This window comes from Micromys minutus (assembly GCF_963924665.1).
Source record: "Micromys minutus genome assembly, chromosome: 28".
NCBI classification, from domain to species: domain Eukaryota; kingdom Metazoa; phylum Chordata; class Mammalia; order Rodentia; family Muridae; genus Micromys; species Micromys minutus.
In genome coordinates, this window is record NC_137963.1 from 40,130,375 (window position 1) to 40,151,542 (window position 21,168).

At 49.2% G+C, this 21,168-nt stretch overlaps 2 protein-coding genes across 2 annotated transcripts in view; one reads left to right on the forward strand and one right to left on the reverse strand.

The window, feature by feature from the left end:
- Positions 1–9,412: 9,412 nt before the first annotated feature.
- On the forward strand, positions 9,413–11,177 carry ENHO (energy homeostasis associated). The gene is made up of 2 exons (XM_080940391.1): positions 9,413–9,565; positions 10,467–11,177. Exon 2 carries the CDS (start codon positions 10,626–10,628, stop codon positions 10,854–10,856), a length of 231 nt encoding a protein of 76 aa, XP_080796517.1. The 5' UTR covers positions 9,413–9,565; positions 10,467–10,625; the 3' UTR covers positions 10,857–11,177.
- Positions 11,178–11,497: 320 nt separating this feature from the next.
- DNAI1 (dynein axonemal intermediate chain 1) overlaps positions 11,498–21,168 on the reverse strand; it is a gene marked incomplete at both ends in the record, with an annotated part of 64,668 nt that continues 54,997 nt past the window's right edge. Inside the window, 8 exons of the mRNA XM_080940357.1 lie at positions 11,498–11,596; positions 14,471–14,656; positions 16,967–17,066; positions 17,166–17,314; positions 18,656–18,735; positions 19,239–19,326; positions 19,441–19,530; positions 20,259–20,375. Of these exons, the coding sequence (XP_080796483.1) occupies positions 11,498–11,596; positions 14,471–14,656; positions 16,967–17,066; positions 17,166–17,314; positions 18,656–18,735; positions 19,239–19,326; positions 19,441–19,530; positions 20,259–20,375 (909 nt within the window). The remainder of the gene's footprint in view (positions 11,597–14,470; positions 14,657–16,966; positions 17,067–17,165; positions 17,315–18,655; positions 18,736–19,238; positions 19,327–19,440; positions 19,531–20,258; positions 20,376–21,168) is intronic.

A 21,168-nucleotide genomic window follows, 5' to 3' on the forward strand; every position in this document is an offset into this window, starting at 1 on the left:
TCCTTGCACCGAGCAGAATATCTCAGAGGGATGGGAAGCTCCAACAGAATACAGGTGCTTCATTAACATGCTGTTTTAGTAGGAAGAATGAATGCTCTCAGAGAAGGCAACTGCCTGGAGCACAGGAATGAACAGTCAGAAAGGTGTATTCAGCATCGATGCTGACAAAGAGTCAACAAAGACCAGGACTGAAAATGTCCACTGGAAATGACACAGAGATGGCAGAGACAGCTGAGGTGGCATTGGGGGCTGGCCCTGGAGAACGCTGGGCATGGGGGAGCAGGTGACAGCATCACAGAGAGGACCAGAGAGCTGGGCAGGACTGAAGAGCAGCGAGTAGGGGCAGTAATGGGGTTTGGAGAAGGGACATCAGAGTACACAGCAAATCTGCCTGTTCCAGAATAAAGTGGCTCCATTCTACCCTTGGGACTCTGTTCTCTACACAAAGCTTCTCTGTCTGGGTACAATCCCAGGCCCTAGGTGCTCTCAGGGCAGAAGCTTGAGTCATTCAGCTGAGGCCAGGCACCTCCTATCCCTGCCCTACTTTCTATTGTGACTTAGAAAAAATTAAAATGTCTGCTGTCTTCTGCCCTGGCTTTAGCTTCTGACCTTGATCCTGCTTGCCTGGATCTGCAGAACCCGAGAGAGGAGTATCAAATGGCTACTCATTTTTTCCTTTCTCCTGGCTCCTTCCAACCAGTATTTAGCCACATAAGAAAAAAAATAACTTCACTTAAGAATTATACTTATTGATAGATTGGTTGATTGTGGGATAGCAGGTATTAGGACTAAAATGTTCTCAAAAATAGAGCTGATAATGAGGGACTGACTAAGCTGCTGGGTGGAGGGGCAGTGGGTATCTCGTAATCCTAGTGAGATGGCTCAGTGGGTAAAGACATTTGCCCTCAAGTCTGATGGTCTAAGTTGATGCTCAGAGCCACAGACTGAAGGAGAGAAGTTATACGTGTTATAACTCCCCCAAGTTATACGTGTGTGTGTGTGTGTGCACTTACATATACACACTATAAACATACATATGTACATAAGCTCATGCATATTACATACATACATATACTTACATATTACATACATACATATATATACTTACATATTACATACATACATATATATACTTACATATTACATACATACATATATATACTTACATATTACATACATACATATATATACTTACATAAAAACACAATATTCCAGCATGAGGATATGTGAGTCTTTTTTAGGTGATAGCAATGCAATTTAGCAGAGTCTGAGTCTCACCTGCAATCTTGGGCTAGAAAAGCAGAAGTACTTGAAGATACAATGATTAAAAAGTCAAGGTATCCAGCATGGGTGGTCTGCAAGCTGCTAAGGGGGCCGGGGTTGCTTTGAATTTGGAGAAGGGGATTTGTTTCAGTCTTGACCTCAGATTGCTAGGAGTTAGACAATTATGCTTCCTTGCTGAGTTACAGATGCTGTTATTTGCTTCTCTCTAATTAAGAAACCGAGTTACCAGCAATCAGATCTGGAATACACTGAGCTGCCCAGAGTATTGGAAACCCTTACTTGATGTTCCTAAACTGATGGCCAAATGGCATGGCACCTCACTGTAAAGTCATTGGCTCGAGTGGGGTAAAGCTAGAACATTATTCCAGGACAGTATAAAAAGGCCCTTTCCTCTGTTTTCTTCTGTGAGCCCGAAGGCATGGAAAAGGATTGAGAGAAATCACTCAGAAGCTTGACTAGATAGACTATGGGTCTTCTTGGTAGTTCAGGGAATGTCTGCACTAATTTCTTGTGTTTCTGTGGAGTGCGGGAATAGAAATACATTGTGCTCTTGAATGTCTTCCTTCAGACAGAGTTTCTATTTGAAAATAAATTTAAACCCTATCTTTAGAAATAGAAATTAGTTGTGCTCCACTCCCTATCCTCGAAATCTTGTCAAGTGTGTTGTTGTACTCTGGACAGGTGGATCTCTGTGGACTCAAGATCAGTCTGGGCCCCATACCAGGTTTCAGGCCTGTCAAGATTGCATACTGATACCCTGTCTAAAAAAAAAAAAAAAAAACACAACAAAGAAACAGAAATTCTACCTCCATTTGGGGTGGGGGGAGATCAGAAATGGCCTGGTTTCCAGTGTCTCCAAAGCTTGTCTGCAAGCCTGGTTCTTTACCCTTAAGAGACTTCTGTGTCAAGGGGAACAACAGAAATAATTGAAAATGACTAAAGTTGACTAATATTTCTGGTTCACCTTTCCTTCAGAGCACCAGGAAGATTGATTTCCTGTGTTCTTTGATGTCAGGTTTGGCTATGAGATTTGATCAATACAATGACAAAGAAAGCCAGCATGTGCTTGCTTTTGTTCGTTTGAGACAATGCCTCAGGTAGCCCAGGCTGGCCTTAAACTTGATATGTAGCTGAAGTTGGCTCTCGAATCCAAATCCTCCTGCCTTTGCTTCCTGACGTGCTGGGATTAAATGCCCAGAAGATGCTTTTTCTTGTGTGCCCATCCTGTTAGGAAGACGGCCTGCATGGATGTGGTGTTTCATATCTGTAATCCTTGCCCTTGGAAGGCTGAGACAGGAGGACTTCAAGTTTCAGGCCTACCTGGGCTACAGAAAAAACCCTGTGTAAATGGTAGAACTCCCGACCCCGGTCCTTTAGTGACCACAGTGAGAAGGACTTCTCCATCCAAGCCTGACCCTTGCTGGAACTATAGTATGAGAAAGAAATGTGTCTGTGTTGTTTGAAGTCAATGAAATATGAGAGCTGTTTATAACTATTCTGCTTCCTAGCTAGTCTTGATTGACAAAGGTAGGAAGCAGGCTGACATAGAGCTTGGCTTTCTGCTGTTGTCCAGCTTTGAGGCTGGTAGTGGCAACAGCCATGGTTTCCCAGCAGTTCGATAATGAGTTCCTACCAAGGAGTGCCACAGAGCTTTTAAGATTGGCAGGTAATTGAGCTCAGAGCAACAATGGCTGAGGTTTCCTCGATAGGCTGTGAGATATGTCTGTGGGGGTGTCTGTGTGCATGTCTGTGTGCATATCTGTGTGGATGTCTGTGTGCATGTCTGTGTGCATGTCTGTGTGGATGTCTGTGTGGATGTCTGTGTGGATGTCTGTGTGCATGTTTGTGTGGATGTCTGTGTGGATGTCTGTGTGGATGTCTGTGTGCATGTCTGTGTGGATGTCTGTGTGGATGTCTGTGTGGATGTCTGTGTGCATGTCTGTGTGTATGTCTGTGTGTATGTCTGTGTGGATGTCTGTGTGGATGTCTGTGTGCATGTTTGTGTGGATGTCTGTGTGGATGTCTGTGTGGATGTCTGTGTGCATGTCTGTGTGTATGTCTGTGTGGATGTGTGTGCATGTCTGTGTGCATGTCTGTGTGGATGTCTGTGTGTATGTCTGTGTGGATGTCTGTGTGGATGTCTGTGTGCATGTTTGTGTGGATGTCTGTGTGGATGTCTGTGTGGATGTCTGTGTGCATGTCTGTGTGGATGTCTGTGGGGGTGTCTGTGTGCAAGTCTGTGTGCATATCTGTGGGGGTGTCTGTGTGCATGTCTGTGTGCATGTCTGTGTGCATGTCTGTGTGCATGTCTGTGTGCATGTCTGTGTGGATGTGTGTGTATGTCTGTGTGCATGTCTGTGTGCATGTCTGTGTGTATGTCTGTGTGGATGTCTGTGTGCATGTCTGTGTGCATGTTTGTGTGCATGTCTGTGTGGATGTCTGTGTGGATGTCTGTGTGCATGTCTGTGTGGATGTCTGTGTGCATGTCTGTGTGTATGTCTGTGTGGATGTCTGTGTGCATGTCTGTGTGCATGTTTGTGTGCATGTCTGTGTGGATGTCTGTGTGGATGTCTGTGGGGGTGTCTGTGTGCAAGTCTGTGTGCATATCTGTGGGGGTGTCTGTGTGCATGTCTGTGTGCATATCTGTGTGCATGTCTGTGTGGGTGTCTGTGTGCATGTCTGTGTGTATGTCTGTGTGCATGTCTGTGTGGATGTCTGTGTGCATGTCTGTGTGTATGTCTGTTTGGATGTCTGTGTGCATGTCTGTGTGCATGTCTGTGTGGATGTGTGTGTATGTCTGTGTGCATGTCTGTGTGCATGTCTGTGTGCATGTCTGTGTGGATGTGTGTGCATGTCTGTGTGCATGTCTGTGTGGATGTCTGTGTGCATGTCTGTGTGTATGTCTGTGTGGATGTCTGTGTGGATGTCTGTGTGGATGTCTGTGTGCATGTCTGTGTGCATGTCTGTGTGGATGTCTGTGTGGATGTCTGTGTGCATGTCTGTGTGCATATCTGTGTGGATGGTTTGAATCTTGTTCCTAGAATCTTAGCCTCTAGATCATTTCCATTTCCCCTAACAATTATCAGCTAAATAATCTCCTCTCACCAGTTCCTTCTTTAGTCTAACTATCCGGTATAGATTCTACTGTTTGTGAAGAACTCTGAATGACAAAATTACTGTATTTTTTTAAGAGTTCATATCTCATTAATTACAAAAGGCAAGTCACTTTGTGAATTTCTAAAGGGAAAAAAGACTGAAAATCTACTATATTCCACTACTTGAAAAATATTTCCTGATTCCAAAATTGTTTAGCCTAAGGGACAAAAAATGCCTTTTAGAATCAATGAAATACCTTCTTAGCAAATGGGATCCCTCCGATGAAATTGCTAAGTTGCTTATTGTTGTTTAATTTATTGAGGCTACATTTGTATGGTAGTGATGATGGTAGTGGTATGTATGTGTGTGTGCAAGAGCATCCCAGAACATGTGGAGATGAGAGGACAATTTGAAGGACTTGGATTCCATTCTTCCATTATGTGGGTCCCAGGGATCTAGTTCAGGTCATCAGACTTTTCAAATGCCTTTACAACACAAACACACACACACACACACATACTTAGAGAGAGAAAGAGAACACTGTACCTGTGTGTTGTATCACCTGGAGAGGGAGCTCTACAACTAATCCTTATAAATTCAGAAATCTGTGCCTGCTCAGTCCCAGAACAATCCCCTAAATGTCAGAAGAACAGGGAACTCCTCCACTGCAGCCCTCTCATCACTGTGAACTAAAACTAGACAGGCTGATGAAGGAACTTCACAACCAGAGTATGAGTCAACAAACAGATACCACGAGGTTTTCTAGTTTTATCATTTCATTATTTGTGGCCCAAAATATATAGATGATGCTGTGGATTAGTGGCCATCAAAATGCTTCATTTTTATTCCATTTTAGTCTCTATTTTCTATCTCTAAATATTAGGACTCTTATTGGGGGAATGGTTTAAAGGTGGTCAAAAGGTACTGGGCTTATTAGAAGTCACATTCATATCTCTTGGGTACCTAACTAGATCATGAATCTACCTAGAGAATCTATATTTGAACAGTGGTCCTATTAAATAACCTCTGGAGGTCGTAGCTGGGTAGCCCTTCATTGGAAAGGAGGAAAATTTATTGTCATATATATGACAATATAATCTCAATTGTCAATTTGGTGAGATCTAAATCACCTGGGCATGGCTGTGGGGACGACTTTGCTTAGGTTAACTGAGGTCAGAAAACTTGCCCACTGTGGGTGGCACCATTCCCTAGGCTAAGATTCTGGACTTTATAAAAAGAAGAGGGTTAGCTGAGCACAATCATTCGTTATTCATTGCTTCTTGACTGTGATACAATATGGTTAGCTGCTTACAGTGCTTGCTTGCTGCTATGATTTATCCATCGTGATAGACTACAACTTCAAACTGAGAACCAAAATAAACTCTTCTTTAAGTTGCTTTTCTCTGGGTGATGGTGGCACATGCCTTTAATCCCAGTGCTTTCGAGGTAGAGGCAGGCCCATCTCTGTGAGTTTGAGGCCAGCCTGGTCTACAGAGCAAGTTCCATGACAGCCAGGGCTACACAAAGAGAAACTCTGTTTTGAAAAACAACAACAAACAAACAAAAGGTTCAAGCTTTGAGTTGTTTTGGCAGGGTATTTTATCACCCCAACAGGAAGAGTAACTAAAAAGGTGAGCTTTCTGTTGCTGTAACACTCAAGATACTTAACATTTGTTTATCTATTTTCTTATTTGTCTCCTGAGACAGGGTCTCATTATGCATCTCTGGCTGCCCTGGAACTCACTCTGTAGCCCAAGCTGGCCTTGAGCTCACAGAGATCTCTCTGCCTCTGCTTCCCAAGTGCTGGATTAAAGGCCTGAGCCATCCTCCTGCCAATATCCAACTTTTAGATAGAAAAGGGAAATAGGGGCTGACAAGATGGCTCAGTGGGTAAATGTTTTTGTCACCAAGCCTGATTATCTGACTTCCATCTCTAGAACCCACCTGTGGGTCACAAGAACCACCTCCTGGAAGTTGTCTTCTGACCTCAACACCTGTGTGGCCCTTTCACATGTATATACACACACACTAAATAAATCAATCATTTACTACATTTATCCATTCATAAATGTAATAAAAAGTTTTAAAGTAGAAATATTTATTTTGGCTCACAGTTTTGCAGGTGTCATGACTTACTGACTTAGTTGGTTGTGGGCTTATGGCAAGGTAGCACTTCAAGACAGGAAGAAAAGAAAGCTACTTGCTTCTTCAGCCAGACAAGAAAAACAGAGGAAGAGATTTAAGTCCTACAGTCCCCTGCAGGAGCACCCCATCCCCAGCACCCGTGGACCCAGCCTTTGGGGGACATTCTAGCAGTTTGTGAGGATTTGTCTGGCAGACAGTATTGAGTACGTGCCATTCTGTTACTTCTCCACTGGCTTCTGAAAGTCCTGTACCCTACTCCATGGTGTTACCATGTAGGTCCTGTTAACCATTGGCTCCCATGTCTCGAGTACTTGATTAAAGTCCAAAATTAAAGTTAAGCAAATCCGGGTACTTCCTGAGGAAGGACTCTCAGGGTATTTCCTAAACGAAGTGGTATTGACAGCAGGAACCGCTCCACCCATCTCTCCTTGACCACCTGGAGTCTAGGTCTTGACAAGATTTTAATGTCAGGGATTGTTCAAAGTCTTTTCACCATGTGGGCCAGACGAATATTGGAGACCATATGGCGGGTGACCAGGGCATGTGGCAGCTCTATTGGGTTTCAGCCAGCTCCGACTCCTTAAGTGAGCTCATCTACTTTTCTGACTTAACTCTCACCCTGTTGCAAAAAGTCACGGGAGGTCATTCCTGAACCTTGGTGTTGTTTCTCCATGTCTGCAGATCAGCCCCACCAAAGCATTCTACCCAACTGGCGTCTCCAATGCCATTGCCTTGGTTCTTTACTGGAACTCATGTTAAATTATACTTATCTAGTTGGGGCATCTGTGTGCCACAGGATGTAGCGTGGAGGACAGGGGACAGCTTAGTGGAGTCAGTTCTCGCCTTCCACCATGTTGATTCCAGGGATTGAACTCAGGTCATCCGGCTTGGTGGCAAGCATTTTTTCCAGCTGAGCCATCTCAGCAAGTCCTCTTCTGTATTCTTTATCTTGGGGCGTTACAACACAGTGTTGCAGCTGCCGACCAGTTACCCCAGAATGCCCTCTTCTTACTTCCTCTGTCTTCTGAGTTTTGACTACTGATGAGCCTCAGTACCCCCAGTGCGATCCTTCTCTGCCAAGGACGTTTTTAGCCCCTTGTCAATGTGAAAGGTAGGGCATCTTTCACTCTCGGGGGCTTTCAAAGCTCCTTTCCTTCCAGTGGCCCAAGCCACCCTTCTAATTTCTGGCTATGAGCACATCACTCCAATGATGCTCAAAATTCTTCAGTGGCTCCCCACTGTTTCCAGGATGAGATCTGAATCCCTGCGGCTAGGTCACAAATTCACTGTCATTATACTAAGATGTGTGACCTCCTGTCTCTCTCTTTCCTGTGACTGATCTGATCCTTCTCACAATACCCCTACCCTGCTGGGTAACAGGGGAAACTAAAATTAATCCATCCTGGCAAACGCCACAGGGTCCGTAGTTTATTTTAGACAGTCTCTAACACAGTAGCTTTAGAGGATTCATCCACTGAGATGACTTTTCCCTCCCCTCTCTCCCTTTTTTGGAAGGAGGAGCCTTGCCCTTTGGCCATCTGGTTCTGGCTTGTCAGCTGGCATTTGCTGCGATATGGTGGGTATGGTATGAATGAATTAGTGAAAAACCTAAGAAGTAGCTATTACTATAACCATTTTATAAAGAAGACTGCTGTGTTTAAGAGAGTTGGGGGAGGGGGGGAACCAGGAACCAATGCCACTGTGACTCCAGTAGGCATTTTGCTGTGAGTATAGTATTCCAGAGGGAAGTTAAGGCTGGATGTGGGGCCATAAGTCTGTTTGTCCATGGACAATACGTGATAGAAGGCACATGTGAGAACACTTAATCACTGGAGGGCCAGAAATGTAGCTCTTTGCGTGTGTGAACCCAGTGCCCTAGGTTATATCACTAGCATTGCCACTTAAGGGTCTGAGAGGGGAAAGCCTACTTGACTGCTCCTGTCCAAGCTACCTTGTCTCAGGACTATTAGGATAGAGAGTTAGGCGGTCCATGAGGTATGGATCTAGTTTAGTCAGAGCTGAGCCATTCTTCAGGTGTCTCAAGTTCCCTCCAGCAAGCAAAGCACAACAAGCCTGTGACCAACATTGGCTGAGAAATCAGTAAAACGCAACAAAGGTCGTGTGTTTCCAGAGATCACACTGTTCATAGGACTAGGGCCAATCTACAGGCGCTGTCAAGTGGAGATGCGGGAGTCTACACTCTAATAGGAAAGGGATGTAATAGAAATAGGTGAAGGAGGGTCAGGTGTGGAGATACATGGACTTTTTCAGATAATAGAGACAGACTTCTCCCAGATATGGAGGGGTGGACGCTTCACATGTGGAGGTGCATTCCAGGTGTGGAAAGTGCAAAAAAATCCCTGCAAACAAGGTGGCTTGACCCTTCACCCTCTCAAGGGATGGATCAAAACAAAGTGGCCCCCATATACCCCTCTTCACACCCTTCCCAAGCCCCTCCCTCCTTCTCTCCTGCACCAGGATGGCCGTGTCCCAACCCAGAGCACAACCAATGGCGCGGGAACTTGGCCCGGACAGCCAATTGAACAGCGGCAGCGGCACAGAGATGGCTCCGCCCCCAAAGGGCCGCAGGCCGCCGTCCACTCACGAGGCGGGGCTCTTCGCTGTTTTTGCTGCCCGCCGAGCTCAGCCGAGCTCAGCCGACTCCCTCCCGCCGTAGCCGAGCCCAGCCGAACGCAGCCGAGCTCAGCCGAACTCCTTGACGCTCCTGCCGCCGCCGCCCGAGCGCCGCCGAGCGAGCGAGCGAGAGAGCGAGCCAGCGGCCCCGGCAGTGCAGGAGGCGCCGCCCCAGGGGGAGGAGGTGCCCGCTCTCCGCAGACCGCCCGTGGCAGAGGCCGGCCCGGTCGCGCCTCGGCGGGAGCGGCCCGGAGAGGCTGCGCGGCCCAGGGGGAGGGCCCGGGGAGTGGACGTCGCCCCTGCCCGCCTCCCGCCGCCCCCCGCCCGCAGGTTCTCGAGCCTCATTCGGCGCTGAGCATCCCGCTGTCCCGGACCCTCCCGCGGGCGCGCACCGGGCTCAACTCAGGTAAGGGGGGCTCCCCTACGGGCAGGGGATCGAAAAACAGAGATCTTGGACAGATATAAAGAGACAGAGAGACACACAGCTTGGAAGAGAGATAGACACAAAGGCAGAGACATATGCAAGACGCACAGAACCACCGATACCGACCCCATGGAGACATGTCCCTGAGGGCAGAGGGACAAGCAAGCAGTCGTGAAAAGAGACAGACACACAGAGAGACCGGTAGAGAAATGAGATACATAAATGAAACACTCAAGACACTCAGGGACATAGAGACAGGCAGCCACACACCTTCAAAGAGGTGTGTTTGCAGAGGCAAGGATGCAGATTCAGCAAGGGACAGAGGGATAGGAAGATGTACGTTCAGACACACACCTGACCTAGAGAGGTAAAGTCCCAGGGAAAGGTAAACCTAGGCGCACAGCCTTGGGTATGCAGAATCCACACGTTCCTGTCAGGGCCTCCACAAAGTTCCCTCTGTGTGAGCTGGCACCTCTGCAGGTCTTCTGGACTGGCTGACTGCAGCCCTTAGAAAAGAGAGGATGCCCTACCCACTACAGTGATGGTCATAATATTCCTCCTGGGCCTTAAGCCACCTCAGTCCCGCCCACCAACAGCATGTCTGAAGGTTAGAAGCTTGGTGGGCAGGGCTAGGCTATACCCAGCAGTTCCAAGGAGAATAAGATAGAGGCTGCCTGTCTGCTATAGCTTCCCCATTCTGGCTGCACCACAGCAGTCAGGGGCTCAGAGCCAGGCCCCAGGGTGGAGGTGCTGGCTTTGTGGGTACTTGAACCTGCTGGGACTCAGTGCTCTCTGCCTGAGGCCAAAGGTGGAAGAGGGGAGCTGTCCCCAGGCTTCAGCCTGCTTCCTCCTCCTCACCTCCGTCTGCTCTGTACTTCTCCAGGCTCAGGACTGCAGGCGGGCATCCTCACTGCCCGGAAGTCGTTGTATGTGGACAGGACAGCCTCCTTGGAAAGTCAGCCGCACCAGAGTTGTGCCTCGGCATGGGCCTTGCCACTGAGGCAGCCCCGCTGTCTGCGCTGGCCTGAGGGTGCTGCCTGTCATGGGGGCAGCCATCTCTCAGGGGGCTCTCATCGCCATCGTCTGCAACGGCCTTGTAGGCTTCTTGTTGTTACTGCTCTGGGTCATTCTCTGCTGGGCCTGCCACTCTCGCTCTGCTGACGTCGATTCTCTCTCAGAATCCAGTCCCAACTCCAGCCCTGGCCCTTGTCCTGAGAAGGCGCCACCACCCCAGAAGCCTAGCCATGAAGGTAGCTACCTGCTGCAGCCCTGAAGGCCCCTGGCCAAGCCTGGAGTCCTGGACCTGAGTATACCTGAGTCAGAGCGTGGAATCAGATTCCAGAATTCAGTCGCATGGGGTCCAGAATTTAGAGACCAGTTGATTTGAAGCTGGACCCAGTAGCCTAGATTGTAGCCAGCCTGGCTCCAAGAGAGGCCTGAGTAGTCCTACAGAGGCAAGCCTGGAGTGGGGGGTTAGGAGCTGGTGCTAGGGCCAGGGCCATCTGGACTCTGCTCCATCCCAAAGGCCAAGGGCTGAGTTTACACCCTTCCTAGGCTCAGCCTCTCTGGGCTCTTCTAGGTTGGGGAAGCAAACTGGAGCCCATGGCAGTAACAGGAGGGTGTCCAGGCTGGGCCCCTTCTCTGGTCCTCCCACATGTTTGTTGGATAATAAATGGAACTGTGGCTTACCCTGAGATTTCTTTTCTTGGGGCTGTGTGGTAGAAAACAAACAAAGGTGTGAGATGAGCTGGTCTTTATTTGTGCAGAGGGTATAATGGAGGCTGGGGTCAAATCATGGAGAAGGTGGTGTGACCTTAACCAGAACAAGAAAAGCAAACACTGGGACTGATCACGGTAAGGCATGTTCTTGCTTGTAGTGGGTTCAGAACTTGGGACAGGACCTGGACTAGACTCTCAGGTTTTGGTTTTGACTTCCCTGACAAGGTTTAGCAGTTTGTCCAATTTTGCGATTTCCACAGCTGGACCCTTCTGCACTTCCTGCCCCTTCTTCTCCTGGGAAGAGGGGAAACATCAGTGGGGATGGGTACAGATCTGCTGCTGCTTTTTAGGAGCTGCCACAGGCTCCTTTTCCCAGCCTGCTCTAGCTGTTCCCTGACCCTCCCCTGCCCAGTAAATATTGGGTGACTCAGAGGCCCAGCTGAGGGCCTGAGGGGTCCAACTCTAGCTCTGAGGGAGGCTTAGCAAGAATCAAGCACTTGGTGCTGGAAGGAATGAGAAAGTTTATCCTCAGCCCTTCAGAGGTCACCTGGAAGGAATGAGAAAGTTTATCTTCAGCCCCTTAGGGGTCACCTGGAAGGAATGAGAAAGTTTATCTTCAGCCCCTCAGGGGTCACCTGGAAGGAATGAGAAAGTTTATCCTCAGCCCCTCAGGGGTCACCTGTCAGGCAGTGGGGAGCTATAAGCTTTGGGAAGAGGCAGGAGCTGAATATCAGGATCACCCAGGTTGGGCCCAGTAAAGAGGGGATAAATGTGTGCTGTAGGGGAGAAAGGAGTGTGGGCTAGGCCACAGGTGTCCTCATACCTTCAGGTTAGGGTTTGGGAGGGGTGCCACTTGAAGCCAGACATGGTGTGTCATGTAACCAGAACGAGGGAAAGTACCAGGAAACCCATGAAAGGAGAAAGGACTTTCCCTGTGATTCCATGTGGTGCAGACTGTTTCTTAGGTCCTGAGTTTATGACCCTTGCTCCCACATGCAAAATATTCTAGTGCTTCCATTGGTAAGTTGGGCCCTGAGAAAATGGAATTTTGGACACAGGTATGTTTGGCCCACAGGCCTTAAAATTCTGAGGCAGGCCACATCAGTCAAAGTCTCCCTACTGTCCAGACAGTGGGATGTAGACTGCTGAGACAGGCTGAGACAGGCTGAGACAGGCTGAGACAGGCTGGGACAGGCTGGGCAGCAGTTGCTGTCTTCTGCCCTCCCCCGGTTCTCTGCCACCTGTGCCCACTGTTCACTGGCACCTGCCCCAGCTGCACCTGCTGGGGCATAAGGTAGAGCCAGTGGCTTCCTCCTGGCTCCCGTCTCGCTGCTGCTGCTCAGGAGAGCTCCAGTTTTCTCTGGCCTTGACTCCTACCCTACTCCCAGGTATCATCGGGCCCCTGGCATGTAGTTGGTCAAGTCGGGAGAGGCACAGGAGAGTCATCATTTCTTCTCTCCCCATTCTCTCTCCATAATTAAGCTATTCCTCTGCTTTTCCCTATCCCTCAGACCTTACTTAAGAGACCTGGTTTTTTTACTTTCACTGCTGCCATTAGCTCCTCACAAGGCAGACAAGTAAGTCCTTGGCTTTCCCATCTGTGCAGGAGGAAGGGAAACATGGTTCTTGACTTCTGATGGCATTCAGGAGAAGTTTACTGGGAGGGAGGTCTGGGCCTCTGAGGTAAGTCCTCTTGGTAAGGGCAGGAAATCTGCACTCCCAGAGGAAGGTCTGCAGGGATGCCCAGAGGACTTCCCTTCTGTATCACTTGACTGCTGATGTAACTCTCCCAAGTACTAGCCCTAAACTGTCCTTGCTCAGATCCTTGTTGATTTAGGTTTCCAGATTCACAGAGGTCAGCTCTCTCAGCCACAGCTGACCCTTGCTTTGTGAGGAAATGGAACTGTGATAAATCTTGCCTCCCAGCATGGAATTTCATAGGACTCTCGTATCTACCATGCTTACGGTATCAGGGCCATGCCTCTCTCCAGAGAGTGGCCATCATCCTCCCAGGGGGCTGTCCACCTCTGCCATCTTCAGCCTGCCCCTCATTAAATTAAGAACAGATTTTATCTGTTCCACAAAATTTGCTGCTGCCTTTCTCCCTCCTTAGGCCAAGGAGCTGGGGCTCAGCAAAGAGATTTAGACCATGCCTGACTTCCCCCAACCCCCAAAGCCCACCGCAGCCTGTGGGCCACAGCTGCAGGCGCTTAGCAGCCTTCTGAGTATTTATAGCCAAGCCCACCCCTCCCCCAGCTGGCTACAATTACAGGACCATCCATACTTCTAGCCTGTGCCTCCCTGGCCATGGTGGAGAACAGTCTATGCCAGTATCCAAAGGATGGGTAGGGATACTTGGAGAAAAAGAATGTAGGTGAACAGGACCAACCCCAGACCCTGCCCTAAACTGCTAATATACTTCAGATTGCACCCTGGAGGTTCAATGATGAGGGTGACTTGGCCCAAAGCTGGTTAGAGAGCAAAGAACCATTTCCACTGTCATATACAAATGACTTCTGTACTTTTAAATGAGTCCTGAGGCTCTGGATTCTAAGCCTGGGCTATGAGGCTTGAGCCTTAAATCTGATTTTGCGCTTACACATAGATTCGGTGTCATTGGTCTTAGTTTAGTGTCATACATTTGGAGTCCTTGGGCTCTGGGCAGGGTCTTCTCACTATTAGAGACCCAAAAAACCAGAAACCAGAACTCAGACGGTGTCTGCATTGCTGCTGACCTAGTTACCTGCTCAGGGCTCATTTCCTCCCTCCCTGGGTAGACCCACAGCTCCCAGTTCAGGAACCACTGGAGCTGAAACCCTGTAAGCCCAGCAATGATGCTTCAGCTAAGCTTTGAGTCCCTCTCCTGGTAGCCTGTCACACCTACAACATCCTGCACTCCAAGAAGTCAATGACGCTCCCCTCCTCCATATTCTAAGCCACTTAGTCCTTGGAAATCTACCCTGGGACCCTAGAGGGAACTCGAACACAGCACAACAGACCCATCTATTACTTCACAGACCTGTCTTTCCCAGTCCTGCTCATTCAGGCAGTGACACCATCCTTAACTTGAATCCTCCATACCCAAAACTTGGGGTAGTCCCTGGCTCCTCCTTATCGCCACCCCTCCCCCCATCTCTTGATGGCAGCCTGGACTCCCAGAGCCCATACCTTTGGCATCTTTCGCAAGTTGGGAGAGAGCTTGAGACAGATGATATGCCCACGGTCATCGCCCACTATTATGATGGGGTGAATGGGATTGAACTGCACATGGGTAATCTTGTTCTTCTTCTTGGCCACCACAGGCTGGTTGCAGATAGCTTCATACTTGTTGACTGCCAAGTCAAACACATGGGCCTATGGAGAGGTTAGTGTCACAGTAGGGTAAACCAGGCCCTGAGTTCCTATCTTGGGCTTTCTGAAAACCCCGCAGAAGGCTAACAGTCAGCACAACAGAGCTGAAGGCCACAGAAGGGATTCATGTTGGTTTACTTTCATCCCATGACTGAGGGAGTGAGGTTAAAGATTAGGGATCTTAAGTATATGCAGAGTCAAGGACAACAGCAGCTATGGGGTGTATGTGACATGAAGGGAAGACATTAGAGGGACAAAGGAGGCAGTGAGGGAAGAGGATGGACGAGGACGACCTACGATGATGTAGGAGAATACCGAAAAGAAACCCAACACTGGCAGCTACTTCCATTTATCCAGTCTAATATACTTACTGTGTTCCAGGCTCTGGGCAGGAGTGTTGCAAGGTTGGATCATCTAATTATACCCCCTCAGAACCACTCCACACCATGGTTCTATTACTATCCGTATTTTATAAATGAGGACTTGGAAGCTAACTTGCTTGTAAATGGCAGAGTCAGGGGTTTATCCCTGATAATAAATACAAAATGCTCTGAGTTTGACGCCTAAGTGCCCAATAAATCTTTGCCTCACCTGGAGTCCAAATCACCATCAGCTCCCGCTGCCACCGCCTCCTACCTAGTCTCCTGCTTCTACTTCTGCCTGTCTACAATCCATCCTTCCTGCAGCACCTAGACATACCTTAAACTATTCCTCCCAGTCGCCTTGGAGCCAGATTCCACATGCCTGCACATGACCTCATCCTGTCTTAAGCCCTCTCCCCTTTGCTCACTATGCCCCAGGCGTACTGCCTCTGTTCCTAAGCCACGTCAGAACTTGGTGTCCTGTTGCCCCAGTGTGGACAGCTTCCCCACCTCATCTTCATGCTAGTCCTGTTCATGCTAGTCCTTCAGGACTAGCAAAGGGCGCACACCTTCGATTCCAGCGTGCAGGAGGCAAAGGCAGAGTGAATCAGTTCTCCGTGAGATAGAGGCCAGCTGTAAGAGAACAGCAGAGCTACACAATAGAGAACCTGTCTCAAAGAACAAAAGCTACAGGCTGGTGCTTGTCATTCAGCCCTCAGTCTGACTTCTTCAGAGAAGCCTTTCCCAAGAACTACTAACACCCCACCATCCATTCATCCCACCCTGGGTCTCACTGTCCAGCTCAGTCTGGCCCTCCTGGCACTCACATGTAATCCAGACTTCCTTCATGCTTTTGATCCTCTGGCTTTCTCTGTTTGCTACGACAGCTTTATTGAGATATAATTCACATGCTATAAGGTTCATCCATTTAGCATGCTGCAAGTACACACTTCTTGGTTTTAAGCATATTCACTTACCAAACCATTATCACGGCAGATTTTAAGGTGTTTTCTTCACCTCCAGGAAAACTCTGCCCTCATTAACAGTCCCCCTCCCCTTTTTCTCAGCCATTCTACCTGAGGCAAACACAGATCTACCCTGAGTATCTATAGACTTGTTTCCTAACACAAAGCATGCTGGACAAATCTATCTGTTCTTTTGTGGCTTGCTTATTTAACTAGTGTAAGTTTTCCATGTCCATCTATGTTGTCCCATGGTCCCTGTCTGCTATGTTCCTTCGGCATATACACTGCATTCTACTTACTGTTCATGTCGGGATGGATCTGGCTATAACATTCACACCCTCACACTACCTGCATTCAGTACTGGTGGGAATTGTGATGCCTGGTTTTGTTTGTTTAATCTTTTCCACTATAACGTGAGCTCCATAACCAGCAGATTCTAGGTGTCACTGAGCACCGTGGCTGGCCCTTAGTAAGGCGTTCAGGAAAACAGGTGGCTGGCACAACCAAATCACTGCATTATTTTCTTGGGGCTGCAGGTGTTTTCAGGTTATATCAAATTCCATGAAGAAAACAAGGCTGCACCTAAGAACATTCCCACAAAAAGGTAGCTTTGGGCCTCTGTCTGTCTCTTCTCAAGCTCCTCAGAACCATCATGGACACTGCTGGAGGTGACTACCTCACTACCTTACAGACCGGTGACTGGCCACAGGCCGCACACTCTCTAACCCCCTCCTCAGGGACCTCAAGGAAGACACCTTCTGGATGACATTTCATTTCCCCCAGAGGGCCTGCTCTTCAAGGTGAACTCTCCTGTTCCTTCCTTGAGGCCCCTGTGGTGGGGAGGAGTCTTCCACACTTCCCTGCAGAGCCTGGCCCTGAAATACATAATCCTACTGACCTGGGGTGGCATATGGTGGGCTCTCTAGGACCTGAGACATCTCTTTGTCCCTGTGGGGGGTCAGCAGGGTAAGACAAGGACTACTCACCTTTCCATCTGTGGTGACTGCTGCAAACACAGTGGAAGAGTATGGTGCCCAGGCCACATCACCCACAGCTGAGTTCAGATCATAAATGAACATGGGGGTCCTGTGGCAGCAGAAGGGACAAGCCCATAACACAGGGGTTCATGGTGTTAGGGCTGAGGGAAGGGCATAAGGCCGGGCAGGGCCAAGGCAGGCCCCTCACTTGATGGTGTGGTCCCAGATCTTCACCGTCCAGTCCGAGCTGCAGGACATGAAGACCTTGGTGTGGTAAGGGTTCCATAGCACAGCGTCGACGGCCATGTTGTGGGCATCGTACGTGTCCAGGAACTGGCTGGAGTAGGATTTAGAGCACTGTGGTGGGATAAAGGATGGGCGATTAAGAAAGGTTGGGATCAACAGAGAGAGAAAAGCCATCAGCAACCTTTCTCTAAGGGCCCTGCAGGATCGGCACCTGAGCCTCTGTCCATCTGCCCCCCAACTGTGGAAGGGAGAGGAAGCACTGTAGGACTAGGGTTCAGGCTGGGTATGGAGCACTCTTGGGGGGTGAAGTAAAGTGAGTGGTTAAGCTCTGGGCAAAGACGTGGCACATGCCAAAGCCTATGGGTGGACTGTGCCAAGTCCCTGCAGCTCAGACATCGTCCACACCGCGGAAAGCAGCACCCCACCTTGTACAGGTGAGAGCAGGGGCAGAGCCAGAAGCAGACACGGATCTCCAGATTCCCATTCCGTGTCTGTCCTGGCCAGCAGGCATCTGTCCCTCTCTTCCTTCCCCTGTCTCTCCTCCGCTGCCACCAGGAGGAGTGGAGAGGGGGTAGGGACCTCTTTTGCATTCAGACCAACTCTGACTGGGCCTCTGGGGCTCCCGGGAGGCTGTCTGTAATTAACATTCTGAATCTCTGAGCCTAAGAAAAGCTCACAGCAAAGCTATTTCTGGACTATGGAGGTTCAGAGGGATGCTCACCTACTAACACTGAGACAAGGCAGAGAACCAGCTGGGAGAGCAGCTATGCACCTCATATTCTGAGATCAAAGTCCAGCTCAAGTTCAGATCTCCTCCAGGAAGTCTGCCCAGAATGTCCTAGCTCCCCCAAACCCCTAGCCCCATGCCTGCCTCTTAGGAAAGACGAAAGACACTGGTTCAAGTCGGTCTCTAGATTCTCCACCACCTTTTTCTGATTGTAGTCTCTCTTCCTGGGCTGGTGAGATAGCTAGGCTGGCAAAGGTACCTGCTGCTAAGTCTGATGACCCGAGTTTAACTCCCGGAAACCCCTGGAAAAAGCCTACAACCTGTATCTGCTCATCTACATGTATGTGTTGTGGCATGTATGCACCCACAGACACCACCATTAAATAAGTGTGTAAAGTATTTGAATCAGGGAAGCCTCTCTTCTGAGCTTGCAGGATGACATAGTGGCTAAAGGTGCTTGTCATCAAGCCTGAAGACCTGAGTTAAAGCCCAGCAACTCCATGAAGTTGTCCTTTGACCTCCACAGGCAGAGTGTGAATGAGTGTGCCCACACACTTACACACACACACACACACACACACACACACTAATTTTAAAAACTTTTTAAAAAATGCGTTCTTATCCTATGTCCACCCCATGAAATGTGTCCAGGACAGTGAACACTAGATGACATCAGACCAGGAGCTGTGTGTGAGGAGCTGACAGGGCAGGCAGTGCTGCCTCACCTTGTAGATTTTCCCCTCTTCTGTGCCCACCAGGAACATGTAGTCAATCTCTTTGTGGAAGTCAAAGGCAGTGCCACAGCCTTGGAAGAAGAGGGGACAGACTTAGGCTGGTTCTCAAAGGGAGCCTCCCACCCAGCTCAGTGTTGGACAAATAGAACTGGGCCGCTGTAAGGGCTGGGCTCAGGCCAGGAAAACAGAAACTGGACCTCAGGCTTGCTTGCCCTAGGCTGTTAGGATGCTGCAGACAGGAATGGAGGCCTGGGTAAACAAGGCAGGAATTGAGTTAAACAGGGTCAGGGTCATGGTAAACAGGGATGGGGGTCTGCAAACAGGGACATGGTCTGTGCAAACAGGGATAGAGTCTGCATAAACAGGGTAGGACTTGAGTAAACAGGGACAGAATCTGGGTAAACAGGGCTTAAATCTGCATAAACAGGGATGGATCTGCATAGCAGCACCTGATGGGAAGGACCTGCCTGCATAGGGGTGTACCCGTGCTCAAGGGCTTAGTCCACAGGATTGGGCTTTCCTGTCTGCAGTCACTGATGCTGGGGTGCTGGGGTATCGAGGCTGCGGCTCCTACCTACAGTGTGCAACTGCGGCCCCTCAGGGATTTCTGCAGTGCTGCCTTCAGCCTTCAGCTTGATAACATCGATATGAACCAGCTCGCTCTGCAGGCAGAGGGATGGGGAGATGAAGGACTGGATTAGTTCAGCAGCTTTTTGCCATTTAGCTCCTCCCACTTCCCACTCACCCCTTCATGACCCTTCCTGGGAAGAAGGCACCTTTACGAGGGTCCATGACACGATCCTGCCATCAGATGACACAGAAAAGAAGTTAAGGTTGTGGTCCATGTCGTCCTTCTGCCATTTGACCTGAAACATCCCAAGCCACAGTTTTGGAACTCTGTTAGGGTGTTGAGTTACAGCAGTAGATGGAGCTTCCCGTGCACCTATCCAGGGCTCAGGTGCAAGTTCTGGGAGCCCATTTCCCACAATTCCACGATGAGACTTTCCAATCTCACTTCTCTGTTTCCAACCTGGGGCCACCACAGCAGTCAGTAGAGCACTGCCCTAAGATGTGGTTTTGGCAGGACATACTCAATTTCTCCTTGGGGTGGGTTCTTATTCTGGGTTCACTCTCCCCACACAGCCACAGTGGAAAGGTCAGAGCCCCACAACTAGCCCTTTTACTTATAAAATGGAAGCCATAATAAGATAGGCATATTGTAAAAAGTAAATAATGTGTCATGTAAACTCTTCAGAACACTGAACATTGTATATGTTACAAAAAAGTAGCAGCTAATGGGGCCAGGTATGGGGGTAAATACTTCAGCTTGCTGGCATCTGTGAGAAATGACTTACAGATTTCAGAAGATGGAGGCAGGAGGATTATGAGTTCTAGACCAGCCTAGGCTAAATAGCAAGATCCTGTCTCAAAGACAAACAAAAACTCTAGCTAGCTAACATCCTCATTATTAACATTATCCTAGAAAGGTGGGCTGCTGTGGGGCCTGTTCTCTGCTTAATGGGAGACATGAGGGAAGGAGCTGGTCCCCTCTTCTAGGCTCAGCCTTTTCCTTGAAAGTCTCCTTTGCTCCCACCTTCAAACTGGCACTGGCTCCTGCTCCCAGAATCTTGCTCCCAAATCCCAGATTTGAGCTGCGTTTCTCCATCTGCAAATCCGGGTTAATTACCCCGCCCCACCCGTCTTCTTGGGGCTGGAAGCAAACATATGGGAAAGTGTTTTGGAGACAGAGCTGTTGTCTTATGAAGATGACACGCTTGAGGCTCAAGTTTCTGTTGCCAGATGTGGAGGCCTGGCCAAGCCAAGTCCCCGAAAGCTGGGGTGGGGCTGGGTGCCCAGAGCTTTCCATCCTCTGACTCCCTCCAGACGCCCCATACAGGGACCCCTGTACAGTCTCCTCCCTCTGTCACAAGCTGAGGTCCAGAGAGGGAGGCCAAGAACCTAGGCCTGTTGCCTGTAACTGCTGTTGCCTGTAACCACAGCTGTCACCATGGCTGTTGGAGAGGAGGGTGGCTGGGGGTGGGGGGAGAGAAGGGGTTGTCTCTCTCCATCCAGCCACTAGGCCTGGTGAATCCGATTGGAGCCGCTGCAGGAGGCCAGGCTGAGTCCTGCCTGGGCTTGTCTGGGTAGCGGGTTCTTTTGTGCTTTCACTGGGAGGCCAGAATTTTGCAGAGGCTGTAAGGCACAATAAGGACAGATCTGGAGACTACTTCCCCTTCTGTGCAAACGTGGTCCCTTTAAAGGGGGGAGGGGACAAAGGTGTCAAAGGCCAGGCTGTAAGAGGCACAGGGGAGCTGTAAAGGGAAGTGTTTAATGAGCAGACACCAGCACTCATGGAAATTGTATTTCACACCCCACTTAGCAGCCTCATGCCCAGTGTGTGTGTGTGTTTGTGTGTGTGTGTGTGTGTGTGTGTTTCTAGACAGTGGAGGTGAGAAGGTAAGAATAAAGCCAAGAGGGAAGGTTTACCAACAGGATCCAGAGAA

Bases quoted from the DNA above. Each gene is read 5' to 3' on its own strand.
- ENHO (XM_080940391.1), top strand. From the start codon at position 10,626: ATGGGGGCAGCCATCTCTCAGGGGGCTCTCATCGCCATCGTCTGCAAC.